Consider the following 20670-nt stretch of genomic DNA (forward strand, 5'->3'; position numbering starts at 1 on the left):
AGACAGGACACTTGATGGTGCTCCTGTAGAAAGTTGTTGTTCCCATTCTGCTGCAAGAACAGCAGCAGACTGATCACACAACCCTGGGGGAGTACCAGTGCTCAGCACGGAGCTTGAGATGTTACTGCCAACTCAGACTGGGGTGTTTATGTCAAGAAGTCCAAGATCCAATTACGGAGAGGGTTGTTAAGTACCAACAAAGACAGTTTACGCACCAGCCTCTAAGGATGATCATGTTAAATGCCGAGCTGAAGCACTGGTGTGTCACCTTCTGACCAGATCTTGATCTTACTGTGAACTGGTTTGATTTGCTTAACTAGTGGTTGGTATGCAGGGGTTAGCAAAATGGATGTGTGGTCTGAGTATCCAAGGTGAGAGTGGGGTGGGGGGGGGGGGGGGGGAGCCTTGTAAGCTCCGCAAAAGTTGGTATAAGCCAAGTCTAATATTTTCTTGCATCTAGCTGCAAAAGGTTTAATGTGAGAGGGGAAAATTTTAATAGAAGCTTGGGGGCAGAGCAACTTTTTTACACAGTGGTATTTTTGTGGAATGGTCTGCTAGAGGAAGTGGGTGACACGGATACAATAACGAGTTAGCTATGTGGATTGGAATGTTTAGAAGGTTATGAGGAAAATGCTGGCAAGCAGCTGAGATGAGGCATCTTGGTCAGCATTGGAGTATTTGGGCTGAAGAGCCTGTTTTCATGCTGTAAAGCTCTGACTCTACAGGCAGAGAATTAAGACAACAAAGACTAAACTGGAAGCTGCTGTCTCGAGCATTGAAACAGTTGGAGAAAGAAAGTATGTTTTCTGTGCTGGAGAAATGACATTATCTCTACCTGTGTACAGTGAAACTGAGCTTCCAAAGTTCATGGATTTGACTTTGCCTCTGTTATGGGACTTGCTACGATCATGGAAAACTTTGTAATGTTGTTCATCTATTTGTTTGAATGATTACATTGTGCAAACCTGGAAATATTTGCAATAATAAAGTGAACCCTGTTTTTGCAGGTTATGGCTGTCTGGTGTGCAGACTGAAGAATTTGGTTGAGTGGAGATCTTTAGTGTGGGATGGCTACACGGCCATACCCTTATGATAGTAATTCTAGTGATCCAGAAAATTGGGATCGTCGATCTCACAACAGACCTCGCAGACTCTATAAGCACTCCAGGTTAGTGAATGATTACAAATATTATGTGGAATTTGACATGTTCCTTTTGAATTTGCACCTTTGTTTTAGCCTTGGTACATTGATATTTGGAGATATTGTGCTGTGGTGTGCATGCAAATGTGAATTTGTAGCCCTTTTCATACTTGCAAAAAAAAATTTCAACATTCACACCAGAAACCCACAGGACTGTGCGGCCCATTGTGCGAATACTGTGTGACTTGCTATTTATGCACCAACACAAGAGATTTTGCAGATGCTGGAAATCCAGGGCAACACACAAAATGCTGGAAGAACTCAGCAGGTCAGGCAGCATCCATGAAAATTAATAAATAGTCAACATTTCGGCCTGAGACCCTTCATCAGGTCGTCTCGACACTTCAGCTCTTTATTCCTTTCCATCAACGCTGCATGATCTGTTAACTCTTTTAACATTTTTGGTGTATTTATACACCAGTGCTGTTTGCAGTTGAATTTTTGTGTGACTTAATAATTTCACATTGGTGAAGTGTTCAGCAAAGCTTAAACAATAACCTGCTTCTGTTCTTTCATTATGAGAACATGGATACTTCATTATGACCTTGCACCATATTGTCTGCCTGCACTGCCCTTTCTCTGTAGCACTTTATTCTGCATTCTGTTATTGTTAGATCTGCTACCTAAATGCACTGTTGTAATAAGTTGACCTGTATGAACAGCATGCAGTGGACAAGTTTTCTACTGTAGCTCAGTACGGTTGGCAATAATAAACCAGTTTACCAATGCAACACACGAAATGCTAGAGGAACTGTTAACAGCTATATGAGACCTTGGTCAGACCCACCTTGGAGTACTGTAATCAGTTTTGGTCATCTCACTACAGGAAGGATGTGGATGTTATAGAGAGAGTGTAAAGGAGATTTACAAGGATTTTGCCTGGATTGGAGAGCACGCTTATGAAAATAGGTTGAGTGATCTTGGCCTTTCTCCTTGGAGTGACAGAGGATGAGAGGTGACCTGGTAGAGATGTAAAGATGATGAGAAGCATTGATCATGTGGGTAGCCAGAGGCTTTTTCCCCAGGGCTGAAATGGCTAACATGAGGATGTATAGTTTTGGATGTATAGCTTGGAAGTAGGTGCAGAGGAGATGTCAGGGTAGGTATTTTGTACAGAGAGTGCTGGATGTGTGCAATGCACTGTTGGCGATGGTGATGGAGGCGGATACAATAGGATCTTCAAAGAGACTCTTAGATAGGTACATGGAGTTTAGAAAAAATAGAGAACTATGCGGTAAGGAAATTCTAGGCAGTTTCTAGACTAAGTTTACATGATCGGCACAACGCTGTGGATGAAAGGACCTATAGTGTGTTGTAGATTTCTTTGTTCTAGGTTCTATTCCCCTCCATAGATGCTGCCTGACCTTGAGTTCCTCCTGCATTTTGTATGTGTTGCTCTGGATTTCCAGAATCTGCAGAGTCTCTTGTGCTTACCAATCTGCTATTGTTTGTTCCCAGAGAGAGTTAAAGCTGTTCCAAATTTTATCTTCATAAACTACTATACAACTTTCCTCATATCCTGAGAGTGTGATTGATGTAGGTGCAAGCTTCTATCCTAAACTATTTTTCTCAAGTCTATTAACACATCAGTGTGACCTGGTTGCAAGCAACCACAGCTTTGAAACTTTTCACCATAATTTTCTGGATCATAATGACAAATCCAGTCATGGTCAAGACATGGTGATGAAACATATCAACTCCTGCCTGAGGAGAGACTTGGATCTGCTCTGATTTTGGCTACCTTCACAACAGTTTCACAGTAGATGACATTTCTTTGGCTCTTCACTCTGCGCTGGAGCATCTATACAGTGAAGATGCACACATCAGGATGCTCTTCATTATGACCATAAGACATAGGAGCAGAATTTGGCCAGTCAGCCCATCGAATCTGCTGCACCATTCCATCATGGTTGATCCCAGATTCTACTCAACCCATACTACTTCCTTCTTTCCATATCCTTTGATGCCTCGACTGATCAAGAAATGATTAACTTCTACCTTAAATATACACATGGACTTGGCCTCCACCACAGCCTGTAGCAGAGCATTCCACAGATTCACCACTCTCTGGCTAAAAAGTTCCTCTTTACCTCTCTTCTAAAGGGTCACCCCTCAATTTGTCTACAGAGTGGAAATGTATCGTAACCCTGAAGTATTTATGAATTGGTAACTTTCGTAAAATGTAATGTAATGAAATAGGGTCTATGAAATCCTAACGTGCTTTGCTGGTTTGGGTGAGGAAGCTTGCAAATGTGTTTGCGTTGTATGGAACAAGCTATTTTCTTTGATGACAGTCAATTTGTTTTATGGCCGGAAGAGATGTTTGATAACAGCGGACATGATGGAACTTCTAAAGATCAAGTGTGTGAATGAGATAAGGATGAAGATAACAGAGGAATGTAATGTTTTGGAATGGAGCAGCATAATTCTGTTATTTGTGGGGGGGAGATAAAAAAGTACTTTGGTTTAAACAGAAGATCAGAGGTATATTTCCAATGAAACCTGGCTGGAGGTATATCTCCCCTTGCAAGTAAAATAATAAATATGCTATAATGTGATCCACTCTGAATTTGTGTAGTTTGTTTTTGTGTAATAGAAGACCTAGCTGAGCAGTACACAACAGCTCGGCACTCAGTCCCCTCAAAACTGATCAGTGAGCTTCAAGACCTTGGCCTCAATACTTCCTTGTACAACTGGATCCTCCACTTCCTCACTTGCAGACTCCCAGTCAGTTGGGATTGATAACAACATCTCCTCCACGATCACCATCAGCACAGGTACATCATAAGGCTGTGTGCTTAGCCCCCTGCTCGACTCACTTTACACTTTTGACTAAGGCTAAGCACAGCTCTATTGCCATATTTAAGTTTGCTGACAATACCACTGTCATAGGCTGAATCAAAGGTGATGATGAATCAGCATATAGGAGGGAGATTAAAAATATGGCAAAGTGGTGCACAACAGCCTCTCACTCAATGTCAGCAAGGCCAAGGAGCTGATAATTGATTACAAGAAGAGGAAACTGGAGGTGGAAAGTGTCAGCAGTTTTGAATTCCTAGGTGTTGTAATTTCATTGGATCTCTCCAGGGTTCAGCACATTAGTGTCATTATGAAGAAAACACAGCAGCGCCTCTACTTTCTTAGGCATTTGCAAAGATTCGGCATCTCATCTATAACTTTGACAAACTTGTAGTGGAGAGTGTAGTGATGGGAAGCATCACAGCCTGATATGGAAACACTAGTATCCTTGAATGGAAAAGTAGTGGATGTGGCCCAGTCCATCATGAGTAAATCCCTCCTCACCATTTAGCACATCTACGTGGAGGGCTTTTGCAGGAAAGCAGCATCCATCAAGGATCCCCAACATCTCATCCATGCTGTCTTCTCACTGTTGCCATTAAGAAGGTGGTACAGGAGCCTCAGGACTCACACCACCAGGTTCAGGGAGTTATTACCCCTCAACCATTAGGCATTTAAACCAGAGGGGATAACTTCACTCAACTTTGCACAACGTTTGTCCATCTTATTGTGTGCAGTTTTTCATGGATTCCCTTTTGCTGCTTTATATTTACTGTGAATGTCTGCGAAGAAATACATCTCAGTGTTGTATGTAGTGACATATATGTATAGTACTGTACAAAAGTCTTCGGCACCCTATATTTTTTAAATAAATTTTGTTTTAGATGTTTATTTGTTGTCTTCTGCATTAGTATGTCAATAGAAAAGAGCATTCATTTTTCAAAAAAATTAAATGTTACAGAGAACATTTTGCATTTCACAGAAAATAACATTAGGTAATAGACCCTTTTCAAATAAAAACTTGGTAACTTTGTAGGTATATTGCTCGGTGCATGATTAAACAAAGATAACAAATAGGTGCTAATGATTAATGACATAATGAGTTGAATGAACTAAACTGATTAATTAAAACAGAAATGTGTGTAGAAGGAATCAAACTGAGTGAAGGACAACCAAACTAAAAGATGAGAGTGTGGCAGATGTGACAGTTTAACCTTCAAATCATTAATTCTCACACCATGACATGATTGAGCATAGCAACAGGACACAAGGTGGTCATTCTGCATCAGTAGGTCTCTCCCAAGTAGAAATTTTTCAGCAGACAGGAGTTTAAAGATGTGTTGTCCAAACTCTTAAGAAGAAGTAACCAGCTGACCAGAAATGCATTGGTCAGGCACAGAAGCTGAATGCAGCAGACAGGAGTTACATTAAACTGACTTCCTTCTAAATCGGAAGAAGTCCAGCACTGATATCAGATCTGAACTCACAGAAACCACTGGAACCCAAGTATACCTCCGGACAGTGGAGAGAAATCTTGTCAGAGGTGGTCTTCATGGAAGAATTGCCAAAAAGTGAAAACAAAGCTAAGAGACTTGCTTTTGCTCAAAAACACAAGGACTGGGGTGCTGAATGATGGCAGCAAGTACTCTGGATTGATGAGTCAAAATTTGAAAATTTTGGCTCAAGCAAGAGGCAGTTTGTTTGTAGAAGAGCTAGAAAGTGCTACATGGATGAGTGTGTGCTGCCAACAGTGAAGCACGGTGGAGGTTCCCTGCAGGTTTATGACTACGTTTCTGCAAATGGAGTTGGTGATTTGGTTGGAATTAATGACATCCTCAATGCTGAAAAGTACAAATGGATTCTCATTCATCACACAATACCATCAGGGAGGCGTCGGATCGAATCCAACTTTGTCTGCAGCAGGACAATGACCCCAAATACATGGCCATGGTATACATGGTCAAGGTCAAGGCTGCCTGGGATTACCCAGAGAGAGGGAAGCAAGTGAAACAGCCAAAGTCTGCAGAAGAACTGTGGCAAGTGCTCCAAGATGCTTGGAGCAACCTACTGGACGATTTTCTTATAAAACTGCATGACAGCGTACCTAAGAGATTTGATACGGTTTTAAAGGCAAAGGGTGGTTGCACCAAATATTGATTGGATTCAGTTTTTTACTGTTTACTGCTCTATATAGTAAATTTTTTGATACTTCAAAATTTTTCATTTCATTATTTTTGAAAGCATCTTCGTTTACAGAATTTCTTGCAACAACCCATGATATTTTTCACAGTACTGTACTTGGATAATTAATTTACTTTGACTTTGAAACCTCACCAATGCCTCTATTTCCTTAAGAAGGTGAAAAAAGCTTAGGATGTCCCCTTTGATCCTCGCTAATTTTTGTCAATGTACCATGGAAGGAACATGCCTGGATGCATCATGGCTTGGTGTGACATCTGCTCTGCATATCGCAGAAGCAACCTCCTCTCCATGGATCTGCCTATGCTTCTCACTTGTCTCAGTAAAGCAGCCAATATAATCAAAGGCTCCACCCACCCCTGACATTATTTCTTCTCCCCTCTCCCATCGGCATGGCAAGTAGTGGCTAGCATAAAGCTGGACGCTGTCTGTAGGGACTTTGTATGTTCTCCCTATGACCGCATGGGTTTCCTCCAAGTGCTCTGGTGTTCTCCCACATTCCAGAGATGTATGGGTTAGGGTTATTGAGTTGACATGTTACGTTGGCACCAGAAGCATGGCAACATTTTCAGGCTGAATAAAGGTAATCTTTATGTCCCCCTCTGGATCTTGCAAGATGCCTTCTCATTTTTAATTCGAATGAGGACCTGCTTAATCTGTCATGACTCACTATAGACTCCAAATTATTGGTTTGGTTCTTTGCATTAAGTACCCTGTGCCTCAATGCTTTACACCAAAACACCCTGTGAAGCCGAAACCACTTGTAAAGATTTTGCTATCTGCTAAAATATTCATATCTTTTTAATTATTTATATCACTTTTCACCCTTCTCTTTTTCCAAATTATTAGCTTGCTGTTGCTTTTCATGAAGTTGTTCACTGTTAAGTCAAAGTACCATAACCAAGCTCAGTTTGTTTTAAACTGGCTTTTTTAAAAATAAAAAAATTAGAAGAACTCTGTATGAATACTACTGCAATTCCTTAATGAACTTCCATTACAACAGGCAACTTTCAAATTTATCTCAAAGTGCTTCATTACTATAGTTATAATGGCATCACGTGACCTATTTTGTAACAAATTTTATGGTATTTAGCAAGCTATTTGTGTATGCCTCAGTTATAGTCCTGTTAGTTTGGTATGTAGCCAGATAATTGATAGGATAAACATTACACTTCCAACTTTAAACCTTTGAGTGCTATGGTAACTTTGTGGTTAGGGGTGGCGGAGTTCAATTCTGGCTTCCTATATAAGAAGGTTTCTACATTCTCCCTTGTGCGCTTGGATTTCCCCCAGGTGCTCCGGTTTCCTCCCACAGTCCAAAAATGCATGCACTGTAGGTTAATTAGTCATTGTCAATTGTCCTGTGATTATGCTAGTGTTAAATTGGTGGGTTGCTGGTGGTGTGGGCTGGAAGGACCTGTTTCTTGCTGTATCCTTAAATAAAATAGAATACATTTGTTCAGATAAAATAAAACACTGGAGATAACTGCACAGGATTGGAAAAATCTGCAGGAAGTTGTGAACTCAGCCAGTTCCATCAAGGGCTCTAATCTTTCCAGCATCGAGGACATCTTCAAAAGGCGATGCCTCAAAAAGCAGCGTCCATCATTAAGGACCCCCATCACCTAGGACATGTCCTCTTCTCATTACTACCATCAAGGAGAAGTTACTGGAGCTTGACGACGCAGCCAGCTTCTTCTCATCCGTTATCTGAATGACCAAATTAACACATCCTCGGTATTTTTCCCTCTTTTTTTGGCCCCCCTCTTTTTTGCTCTGCTGAGTAATTTTTTTATATGCACTACCTATTGTAGTTTACAGTTTTTATTACTCTGTTTTGCACTATACTGCTGCTGCAAAACAACAAATTACACAACATATGCCAGTGTTATTAAACCTGATTCTGATGATGACCAATAGCAAATTCTATTACATGTAAATGTATGTGGCAAATAAATCTGATCCTTGATGAAATAGGAAACTGTAAAATACTGGGGTCAAGCAGCACCTATGGAGAGAGAACCAGAGCTAACTTTTCAAGTCAATGATCTGGAAAAGTATAAGGGCAATCATGTTTTAGGTTGTAGCAAAGGGAAGGAGTGGAGATGATAAGGGATTGTATTTGACAGGGTTGATGTACGCTTGGGGATGAATTCTTGTTAATCATAGCCAAATTGTCTCGAGGACTTTTGGAACAAAGGTGAGCAAAGGCCGTATATAGCAAGACAAAACAATGCTGGAATTGTAGGCTGAAGATCACCAGGAAAACATTGAAGAGAATGCTGGAAATACTGCAGATTGGGTAGCGTCCAGTGAAGGAGAAACCTGGACAGCATCATTAATGACTCGTTTCAGAATTAATTAATTAATTAATTAATTTGCTCTAACCATATCTGGAAACTCTAATAACTGAAAAACATGAATTTGTTGATTATTGTTTTGAGGACTATGTCCTGTTTAGTCAGAAGATGATTTCATGTTCCTCCTGCTTACTACCCTTGGACTTGGCTGGAACAACTGAGATGGCTGAAGGATCAGGGATTAGAATAGGGTGGAGAGTTAAAGTGACAGGTTACTGGAAACTGAAGTGCAACCTAATGAACTGAATGGAGTAATTCTGCAGAAAAGTCATCCAGTCATTGTTTGGGTTCTCCATTTGAAAGAAGACCACATTGTGAGCACTGACAAATTGAGAAAAGTGCACGTGAGTCACTGTGTAACCTTGAGATCTTTGGGGTCTTTGAACCATGGGAAAAGGACGAAGTTCAGATGTTGCATCAGAAATTGCTGTGAGAAGGAAGGTAGAAGCTTGACCAAGATTAGATAGTGAATGCTGAGAGGGGAATGGAAGATGTTTGGAGCCTGAGGTCCCACACCACCAAGGTCAGGAACAGTTATTACCCTCAACAATCAGACTCCTAAACCGACCTGGATCACCATTACCTAACCTACAGGCTCATTTTCAAGGACTATTTACAACTCATATTAATTTTATTTGCACAATTTACCTTCTTTTGCACATTGCTAGTTTGCCAATCTTTATGTATAGTTTTTCATGAATTCTATTGGAGACCATAAGACAGGAGGAGAATTAGGCCATTCGGCCCATTGAATCTGCTCCACCATTCCATCATGGCTGAATTATTATCCTTCTGAGACCTATTCTTCTGCCTTCTCCCTGTAGGTTCTTGATTAGTCAAGATGCCAGAGGCTAAATATAGCCAGTGACGTGGCCTGCACAGCCGTCCGTGGTAATGAATTCCACTGATTCACCACATGCTGATTAAAGAAATTCTTCCTCATCTCTGTTCCAAATTGATGTTCCTCAATTTTGAGGTTTTACTGTATGGTACTGGACTCCCTTAAATCAGGAGGCATGCTCTCCACATCCACTCTGTCTGGGCACTGAGACAGGTTAAATAAGCTCTGGTGCTCCGCTGGGTCCTAAAGTCCACCGACTTGATCATCCGCATTTTTTGGTATCCGCGGGGGGGTCCCGGAACCAATCCCTCGTGGATAAGGAGGACCGACTGTATTTCCCTTGAATACTGCTATATTCCAAAGATGTGCAGGTCAGTAGGTTAATTGACTGTTGTATGTGGATGTTAGCAGAATCTTGGAACACTTAGTAAATGAATGTATTATTGTCACATGGACCATGGTACAGTGAAAATCCTTGTTTTGCGTGCCGATATTTTCATCACATCTGTGCATTGTGGTACAAGGGAAATGTAAGATAATGCAGAATAAAGTGTTACAGTTACAGAGGAAGTGCAGGTAGATAATAAGGTGTAAGAGCCATTCATAACAAGGTGAGGTCTTGAATCTGTTGGATCCTAAAGCTTCCTAATGGTTGTTTAGAGGTCAAGAATGAAGCATCCCATTTTGTTGTTTTATGGCCAATTTATTGAATGTTATAACAGTAAAGAAGAACAAGAGAAAGAAGTGTCAAGAGAGCAAAGACCAGACTAAAAAGTAGTCGTCATTTCTTACTAGATCAGAGGTAACAAAATTTCAGTGATAACAATGAATCTTTAATACAGCCAGATTCATGTGGTATAACATCTGCTACTAAAAACAAATAAGTTTCTAAAAATAAAGAAGTAACTGTACTGTAATTATTCAAAAATTCACTGCACAATTAGATGTACTGCAGATTCTGGTTATTGGGCCATCAGTTAGTTGAGGCAGCCATTTGGGACAACTCTTAAAAGAATAAAAACTAATTGAGAAAAAAGCTGGAACTCCCTTCATTTTTTGGGGACAGCAAGCTGCTTAATTAGGGCAGGAGACTGTTGCTGAACAGTTTCTAACTAATGTCAGGGGCGACCACTTGTGTGGCCATTAGATACTACACTGTTATTGGTGTGAACACATTTTAAATAGTGTTAGTTGCATGTGCTTGTATTCAAAAAGCAGTGATTTTTGTCACTGATAGTTGGTGAGAAATGAGCAGTAAGATAATTCGGAACTGTTTTGCTCACTGGGGTTTCAAGCATTCGGACTTGGAGATGCCAAACATAACTAGGAGTGAAATGAAATGATTTCACTATTTTAAGTTAGGAACTATGAATAATTTGAAGGTATTGACAATGATCTTGATTGTCACAATAAAAATAAAGATTTGGTCGATGCAGTCGTTGACAGCATTGTATGAAGGCAGTCCATTATCTGCATGAGGTGTCTGCGCTGATTTTGTTCATTTACAGTCAATCAAAAGAACATGGCAGTGTACATTGGATGAATTCCTCTACTGCAACTTTTGGGAACTATTACACAGTTTTATAGTAATGTAGTGGTATATATCCGGCATATGTTGTGAAATGTGTTGTCTTTCTGGCAGCAATACAATACATAATAATAGAGAAAAAAATGTGAATTATAGTAGGTATATATAGTTAAGTTGTGCACAAATAGAAATTAAAAAGTAGTGGTTTAGTGTTCATTGTCCATTCAGAAATCAGATGATAGAGGGGAAGGAGATGTTCTTGAATCGTTGAGTATGTGCCCTCATGCTTCTGCACCTCCTTCCTGGTGGTAGCAATGAGAACAAGGGTGTCCTTAATGATAGATGCAGCTTTTTTGAGGTATCACTCCTTGAAATTTGTCCTGATACCATGGAGCTGACTAAGCTTACAACACTCTGCAACTTACTACGATCATGTGCAGTAGCCCCCATACTAGACGCTGATGCGGTCAGTTTGAATGTTCTCTACAGATTTGTCATCTGTAGAAATAAGAGTGCTTCTGGAGCCAAGTCTTCTCAAACTCCTAATGAAATACAGCCACAGTTGTGCCTTCTTTGTAACTACATCAATATAACCATATAATAACTACAGCATGGAAACAGGCCATCTCGCCCTTCTAGTCCATGCCGAATGCTTACTGTCACCTAGTCCCACCGACCTGCACTCAGCCCATAACCTTCCATTCCTTTCCTGTCCATATACCCATCCAATTTTTTTTTAAATGACAATATCAAACCTGCCTCTACCACTTCTATTGGAAGCTCGTTCCACACAGCTACCACTCTGAGTAAAGAAGTTCCCCCTTGTGTTACCCCTAAACTTTTGCCCCTTAACTCTCAACTCATGTCCTCTTGTTTGAATCTCCCCTACTCTCAATGGAAAAAGCCTATCCATGTCAACTCTATCTATCCCCCTCATAATTTTAAATACCTGTATCAAGTCCCCCTCAACCTTCTATGCTCCTAACTTGTTCAGCCTTTCTTTGTAACTTAGGTGCTGAAACCCAGGTAACATTCTAGTAAATCTCCTGTGTATTCCCTCTATCTTTCCTATAATTCGGTGACCAGAGCTGTACACAATACTCCAAATTTGGCCTCACCAGTGCCTTGTTGTTGGGTCCAGGTTAGATTTTCAGAGATATTGACACCCAGGAACTTGAAATTGTTCACTCTTTCCACTTCTGCTCCCTCTGAGGACTAGTGTGTTTTCCTTCATCTTATCCTTTCTGAAGTCCGTTTAATTTCAATAAATCTTACTAAAGCGATGTTACTAAAAACAATATTACAGACCTTGGATGGAGTTGTGGTTCTCAGCTGCAACGGACTGAAACTCCAAAAGCAGTGTTTTCATTTGTTCTGTACTTTATTTAAATACATAGTTTGTTATTCAGTTAAAATGTAGTTTGTCTTTTTTTTTTATACCTTTTTAACTATTTCCATGAAACTTCAGCTAATTGGGGCAGCCGTGTAATTGGGCCAAAATATACTGGTCATGATGGGTCCCAATTAACTAGAATCCACTGCATACAAGTGATTATTTAAAAATAAAAGCAACCATAGGAAGTGAAATTACAATAAAAATAAGAATTTGACACCCCACTCCAACAAATACATTTTATTATACAAGAGGTTTATTTCATAATGGTGGAATGGAAGGTGTTGGGCTTTTGAATCTTAGATATGAGTAACAGCAGATCAAAGGTGAGGAAGTGAAGAAATGAGATCGTTTGGAGACCTAGCATAGACTTCTGGCCAAACAGCAGCCTCCAATGTTATACAAAACTTTAAAAGATGCATGAAATTGAGTTCACTCGATCTGTGTGTAGCACCGATCATAATGTGCTACTGAGGAGAAAGCTGGACACCTGAGGAGTATGCCTCATGATCAGCTGTTCTTGGTGCACAAATATATCAGTGGTGTCCCAATTCTGCTCACCTGGCCTGGAATATTGAGCAGTAAAGTGCCATTCTTTTTAGCTACCACGGGAGTTCTCTGGAGTCATTTTGGTAGCAATTTACATTCCACCTCAGGCCAATGTCAAGTGGGCTTTAGATGATTTGAGTAATGGGATCAACATGCACAAAACAGTGTACCCTAACACCTTCACCATCATTTGGGAGATTTTAACTAGGCCAGTCTGAAAAAATCACTAAGCAACTACCATCAACAAATCACTTGTAATACCAGAGGAAAAAACACACTGGACAATTGCTACACCACCATCAAGAATGCCTGCTGTGCTATTCCACGCCTTCACTTTGGAAAGTCTGATCACCTGGCTGTACTTCTCCACCCTGAGTATAGGCAGAGACTGAAGACTGCAGCACCAGCAGTGAGGACCAAGAAGGTCTGGACAAGGAAGCACAAGAGCACCTGCTTTGAATTGGTGGACTGCACTGTATACCTCTTCGAATCTGGATGAGTATGCTGCAGTTACTGACTTCATTAAAACCCGTGTGGATGAGTGTGTACCCACAAAGACTTACTGTACATTCCCAAACCAAAAGCCATGGTTGAACCAGGAGGTACGTTGTCTGCTAAAGGTTAAATCTGTGGCATTGAAGTCTGACAACCCAGGCCTGTACCAGAAAACCAGGTATAATTTGCGGAGGGCTATTTCAAGGGTGAAAAGACAATTTCGAACAAGGTTGGAGGAGATATTACTTCCTACAAAGCAAAACCCACTAGCGTGAATGGCAGTGATGTTTCACTACCAGATGAACTCAACGCCTTCTATGCACACTTTGAAAGGGAGAGCACAACTACAGCTGTGAAGATCCCTGCTGTATCTGATGACCCCGTGATCTCCGTCTCAGAGGCTGATGTTAGACTGTCTTTAAAGAGAGTGAACCCTCAAGGCAGAAGGTCCTGATGGAGTACCTGGTAAGGCTCTGAAAACCTGTGCCAACCAACTAGCGGGAATACTCAAGGTAATTTTCAAGCTTTCACCGCTACGGGCGGAGGTTCCCTCTTGCTTCAAAAAGGCAACAATTATACCAGTGCCTAAGAAGAATAATGTGGGTTGCTTTAATGACTGTCACCCAGTAGCACTCACATCAACAGTGATGAAATGCTTTGAGAGGTTGGTCATGACTAGGCTGAACTCCTGCCTCAGCAAGGACCTGGACCCATTGCTATTTGCCTATTGCCACAATTGGTAACAGCAGGCGCAATCTCAATGGATCTCCACACAACTTTAGACCACCTGGACAACACCCAACACCTACGTCAGAATGCTGTTCATTGACTACAGCTCAGCATTTAATACCATCATTCCCACAATCCTGATTGAGAAGTTACAGGACTTGGGCCTGTGTACCTCCCTCTGCAATTGGATCCTCAACTTTCTAACCGGAAGACCACAGTCTGTGCGGATTGGTGATAATATCTCCTCCTCGCTGACAATCAACAGTAGTGCACCTCCGGGGTGTGTGCTTAGCCCACTGTTCTACTCCCTATATACATATGACTGTGTGGCTAGGCATAGCTCAAATACCATCTATAAATTTGCTGATGATACAACCATTGTTGGTAGAATCTCAAGTGGTGACGAGAGCGTGTACAGGAGTGAGATATGCCAACAAGTGGAGTGGTGTCATAGCAACAACTTGCAGTCAACATCAGTAAGATGAAAGAGCTGATTGTGGACTTCAGGAAGGGTAAGACGAAGGAACATATACCCATCCTCATAGAGGGATCAGAAGTGGAGAGAGTGAGCTGACTCAAGTTCCTGTGTGTCAAGATCTCTGAGGATCTAACTTGGTCCCAACATATCGATGTAATTATAAAGAAGGCAAGACAGCAGCTATACTTTATTAGGAGTTTGAAGAGATATGGCATGTCAACAAATACACTCAAAAACTTCTATAGATGTACAGTGGAGAGCATTCTGACAGACTGCATCACCGTCTGGTATGAAGAGGCTACTGCACAGGACCAAAATAAGCTGCAGAAGGTTGTAAATCTAGTTAGCTCCATCTTGGACACTAGCCTACAAAGTACCCAGGACATCTTTAGGGAGCAGTGTCTCAGAAAGGCAGTGTTCATTATTAAGGACCTCCAGCACCCATGACATACCCTTTTCTCACTGTTACCATCAGGTAGGAGGTACAGAAGCCTGAAGGCACACACTCAGCGATTCAGGAACAGCTTCTTCCCCTCTGCCATCCGATTCCTAAATGGACATTGAAGCTTTGGACACTACCTCACTTTTTTCTAATACACACTGCAGTCGGCCCTCCTTATCCGTGAGGGATTGGTTCTGGGACCCCTCGCGGATACCAAAATTCGCGGATGCTCAAGTCCCTTATTCAGCCTGTCTCAGTGCGTTGGACATTAGGACCCCGCGGCAGAGGTCTGAATCTGCAGTGTTTCTGGTCATGAAAATAATCGTGGTAACGATTGAAGATAAAGGTGGAAATAATAAAGTGATTGAAAAGAGGTGAAACGCTGTCAGTCAATGGAAAAGCATTAGGCTACGTCGGTCATTGATCGGAACAATTTTAAAGGATAAAGTGAGACAGGCCCTGCCCCGATGAAAGCTACAGTTATTACTAAACAACACAGTGGTTTAATTATTGGGTTTTGGGGTTTGAAACTTGAATCATTCATGTCACCTGTTACCCTATGTTTGCTGGGCTGTAGTGGCTCCTGGTTCAGAAATACATATGGCATCTGACAGTACAGTACAGGAACCAGATCCTTTTGAGACACTTTGAACAAGACGCAGAATTAAATTCTCTGCTACCTGAATATGATCCATGTTCCTCCATTCTGTGTACATTCATGCTTAAATGAATTGGTTGGGCTTGGCCGTGGATACTGTTGTCCTTGTTGTCTACGTGATGTGCAAACCAAGGCATTATGATACAGAGAGCAAGCTGTTGCCCGTGCAGCAGGCGCCCCCTCTCCACACAGCCAGTGAATCCAAAGGAACAGCAGAGATCAATATAGTTTGTCACCAGCGGTGTTGCAGGAGTTGCCAGTCAGCATTGAACTCAACATAGTACTGCCTTAGGGTCTCCAACTTCAGATTTTTTTCTCCGGGGTTTACTACTGGTGCCTTCCACATGAATGGGTATAACGGCAAGGCATCAGAGATTTGAGATCAGAGTTTTCCTCCTCCTAGATGAGCTGCCGACCATGGCTGACAAGCCCTAACTGCCCGAGGCGACTGGTTTTAAGGTGCCAGTAACCTGCTTCTGCCCTTCTCCTGTTCTGCTAGGCTTAGTAGCTAAGCCACATGTGCAGACTAGGAGCTGGACTTGGTTGTCAGAGGCTAGTTGAGACACACACCATTGAGAGCACTTAATAAGTAGCAGGAACTTAACGTTTTTACCGTCTCCGCCTAAAACAACCTTAAGGAGCCCGCTATTAAATATCATTAATATATCACATTATTTTATCTACTCCACCATTCGCCTCAGCAGCTCTTTCCAGGCATCCACCACTGTGTATAATAAAAGCTTGTCCCCCATATTTCTTTTGAAGATTCCTCTTCTCACCTCACATGCATGCCCTCTAGTATTTGACATTTCTACGCTGGGGAATATCTCCCCTTAGCCTCAGATACTCCAGAGAAGGAAACCAAATTTGTCCAACATCTCTTTATCCTAAGAGATGTTGCTTGACCCCCAGCTTCCTCCAGAAGAAGGTCAGTTGCTCCAGATTCCCACATCTGAGGTCTGTTGTCTCAGCACTGTTAGACATGCTTCTAGAAGTGGCATTATCCTTCTGGTAATTTTTCCCCCCTCTTTCCCTATTCTGTTCCCCACTCTGGTCTCTTACGTCTTCTCATCTGCCTATCTCCTCCCCCTGGTGCACACTCCTCTCATACCAGATTCTTTTTCTCCAGCTCTTTACCTTTTCCACCTATCATCTCTCAGCTTCTTATTCCCACCTCCCCTCCCCAGCCACTTGGTTTCACCCCTTACCTTCTTGCTTGATCTCCTTCCCCTCTACCCCACCTTCTTATTCTGAGAATTTCCCCCTTCCTTTCCAGCCCTAATAAAAGGGTTTCAGTCGGAAACGTTGACTGTTTATTCATTTCCATAGATGCTGCCTGACCTGCTGAGTTCCTCCAGTGTTTTGTGTGTGATGCTCTGTATTTCCAGCCTCTGCAGAATCTCTTGTTTATGATTATGGTGCTTAAAAGCTGTCCTCGAGCACACATTTGGTCATCTCTCCAAACAGCTCCAGTTATGGCTTAATGCCAAGTTTTGACTGACATATTAGAGAAGAGTTGTGTTACATTTACTACACTTTTGTTGCTGTATAAAAGTAAATTGTGTGACAGATTGGGATGTTCTTCATTGTGTAACTAATGTTCAGACAAGCTGCAGACGTTGAACTAGTCTTTGTTTAAATCTCACTCTTATGTTTTAGGAGCCGTGACTGTAGAGTATTTAAACTGAATTCAATCTGTACATCATTTCAGAATGTCAGAGTCAGGTTTATCATCGCTGACCTATGTCATGAAATTTGTTGTTTTGTAGCAGCAGTACGGTGCAAGAATATGTTTTTAAAAATAGTGCAATAAGAGAGTAAAATAGTGAGGAGATGGTGTTCATGGACCATTAAGTAATCTGATGGTGGTGAAGAAGCTATTCATAAGATGTTGAGTGTGGGTCTACAGCAGTGGTTCCCAACCTGGGTTCCACGGACCTGTTGGTTAATGCTAGACGTCCATGGCATTAAAGAGGTTGAGAACCCCTGGTTCTTGGTACCCAAGCCTCCTCCCTGATAAGTAATGAGGAGGAAGCTGGAGAGAGCTGAACTATGCACACCTATACTAGCATCCTTCTGCAGATGTGCAGTAGAGAGTATCCTAACAAGCTACATGACACAGAAACTTGCCCAAGCATGCCCACAACTTACTAACCTTAACCAGTGAGTCTTTTTGGAATGTTGGCGGAAACCCACTCAGTCACAGAGAGAACGTGCAAACTCCTTACAGACAGCAGTAGGAATTGAACCTGGATCTTCTGATCACTGGTGCCGCAGTAGTGTTACACTAACCGCTTCAACTGTACCTCTGTACATGCGACAATAATATACCAAATTACCAGTACAGTTCCGCATTTCCTAAAGTACAACAACAAGCCAACTTCAAGAGGTGCTGTATTGAAATTCTGTGTTTGTGCAACCCACAGTGTCAGTATAAATGCAGCCGTCTGCCACTTCTCATTGCCCACCTGCTCCTTTCATTTCAGTCTGCTGTTTCTGTACTCCCTTGTGTCCTCCCCTATCAGCTCCCCAAATAGGAGAGCAATCCTAACCCTACTGCTCTCTTCAGACGGAGCTGGCTTTGCAGCACAGTCCTTTTACTAACCTGACATCACACTTTTAAACATTGCCTAAGTACATAATCTTAAATAACCCATGTGCTACTTTTTGTCAACTTTACGACTCTGTGTTATAGATGTTATGTTTATGGATATAAAAGACTCTTCCTTCATCTATGATTTAAAATATTATATAATTTACTGTGGAATCACATCATATACTGTATTTACATATTGCTCCCCAGATGAGAATCACTTTACAGTTAGTCATAGAGCACTATAGCACAGAAGCAGGCTCTTCAGTCTATCTAGTCAGCCCAGTTGCATTGACCTGCATCTATACCATAGCCCTCCATACCCCTTCCATCCATGTACCCATCCAAATTTCTCTAAAATGTTGAAATTGAGCTCATGTCCACTTCATCTGCAGGCAGCTCATTTCACACTCTCAACAGCCTCTGAATGAAGAAATTTGCCACAGGTTCCTCTTAAATGTTGCACTTATCACCCTTAACCTATGACCTCCAATTGTAGTCTTACTGAGCCTTACTGGAGAAATCCTGCTTGCATTTACCTTATCTATACCCCTCATAATTCTGTATACGTCTATCAAACCTTACCCGATTCTCCTACAATCTTGCGAGTGAAGACCCAACCTATTAAATCTTTCCCTGTAACTCGGGTCTTTAAGTCCTGGCAACATCCCTGTAACTTTTCTATCTTACCTGCTTTGAACTCTGTTCACTTCAGCATGTGGTCCAGAAACTGAAAAGAACAAACTTTGTTTTCTTGTCTCAAGGGCAGTTTTGTATCTGCTCATTTTAGCTCAATAATTTAATATAGACCACATTCCTCAATGTCACCCTGTGCTGTGTGCTCGTGAGACCAATGTAAAAGAAATTGCTTGTGGTGCCATTGCAAAACCTGTCTAAGCAATGATATCCTCTGTTATTAAAGTGCTTTTAAAGTGTTCATTTTTGTCAGCAGGCTTGTGGGTTTAGGGTGGGCCAATGGGTCTAAATCAAAAGCTTTTAATTAGATTAGCTCAAGTAGGGCAAAAGACTCTCTTTGTGTACTATACATGTTTCCTAACCATTCATTCTCTTCAAATCGTAATTTTATATTTGGTCAATATCGTTTAATGCCATTTCCAGTATACAAGTGTTAGGAGAACAAAATAATTCACTCTGGATCCAATGCAGCACAAAAAACAATCCAATAATGAACACAATAATAAAAAAAACAATATAAATACATAAGATAGGTTCTATACACAGATTGATTGCATGACATAAAGTGACGCTAGGCACAGGAGTGGCTGTACATAAGGTGACTGACAGGAAATGATAAAGTAGTGGTGTTTGGGGGTGTGGAGGGGTGGGTTAGTGGGTGGAGGTGCTGATCAGCCTCACTGCTTGGGGAAAGTAATTGTGTTTGAGTCTGGTAGTCCTGGCGTGGATACTACATAACCTCCTCCCTGATGGGAGTGGGACAAGCAGTCCATGATCAGGGTGGCAAGGGTGGGAACCTTCATGATGTTTATATCCTTATTGATTTTTTTAGGATATGTTGTTAATTATGAGACATTTTTGTGGAAAAATTGTGCATCTCCTGATTTCAGTGGGTGGAACAGTGACATATTTTGAATATTTCATTTCCATGTAGGCTCTAATGACACAAAGCAATGCTTGACAGATGGTTGTCGAAGCAGCTGGTCGCTGACTGGGGAGGGAGGGAAAAGGGAAAAAAAGAAGTCTTGGTGCATCTGATGTTAAATTACAGCACCTTCACTTCTGCTTGGAGTAATTGCAGTCACAAATGCGGAACAAAGGAGGCTCCTGGTAGTGGTGTGGTGCTCCAGACGTCAGAGCCTACACAGCGGCACACTTCCGAGGCAGCAACTGCCAGAGAAGTGATTGAAATTTGTGGCTGATTTGAAAGCCTGCACAGAAAGGTTACCTTGTGAATCAGGCAGCTTGAGAGCTGAGGGCTCTGAAGGCGGCTCTACGATGCAGTGGTTTGCTGCAGGGCTCCCGAAGCTCATAAATAAGGCAGGGGAGTGATGAGTACGGGTCGCGGAGATGCTGAGATTCAAAAGTGATGTCCAAAGATGCTGCCAGCGCTGCCTTCTGTCTACAAGTGCGACTGTACTGGGTTTTATACTGGTCTTGCATTCAGAAATCTTTTTCCTGCTGTTTCCTTCCACTGACATCGAGGTATGTGCAATTATCTGTGGAAGGAAATATTGTCTAATATTGATTTGGAATGGAAAATAAAACTTAGATGTACTAAAATTTAACAAATAAAAACATTTAAATAAAAATTTAACAGAATTTAATTGGATTGAGAAATAAAATTTAGATGTACTAACTTCAATGTGTAAAAACAACTTAAACACAAGAGATTCTGCAGATATTAGAAATCCAGAGTAACACACACA

The 20670-nt window shown here is 41.5% G+C and overlaps 1 protein-coding gene across 4 annotated transcripts in view; it reads left to right on the plus strand.

The window, feature by feature from the left end:
• btbd10b (BTB (POZ) domain containing 10b) overlaps positions 1-20670 on the plus strand; it is a 113463-nt gene that overhangs the window by 16254 nt on the left and 76539 nt on the right. Inside the window, exons 1-2 of one of the 4 annotated variants that reach the window (XM_073049907.1) lie at positions 1055-1168; positions 9384-9771. In XM_073049907.1, the coding sequence (XP_072906008.1) occupies positions 9764-9771 (8 nt within the window). In that variant the 5' untranslated portion in view covers positions 1055-1168; positions 9384-9763. Of the gene's footprint in view, positions 1-1007; positions 1169-9383; positions 9772-20295; positions 20447-20670 lie in introns of those variants that run through there. The other 3 variants (XM_073049906.1, XM_073049908.1, XM_073049905.1) reach the window with 3 other exon arrangements.

This window comes from Hemitrygon akajei, chromosome 6 (genome assembly GCF_048418815.1).
Source record: "Hemitrygon akajei chromosome 6, sHemAka1.3, whole genome shotgun sequence".
Lineage (NCBI taxonomy): Eukaryota > Metazoa > Chordata > Chondrichthyes > Myliobatiformes > Dasyatidae > Hemitrygon > Hemitrygon akajei.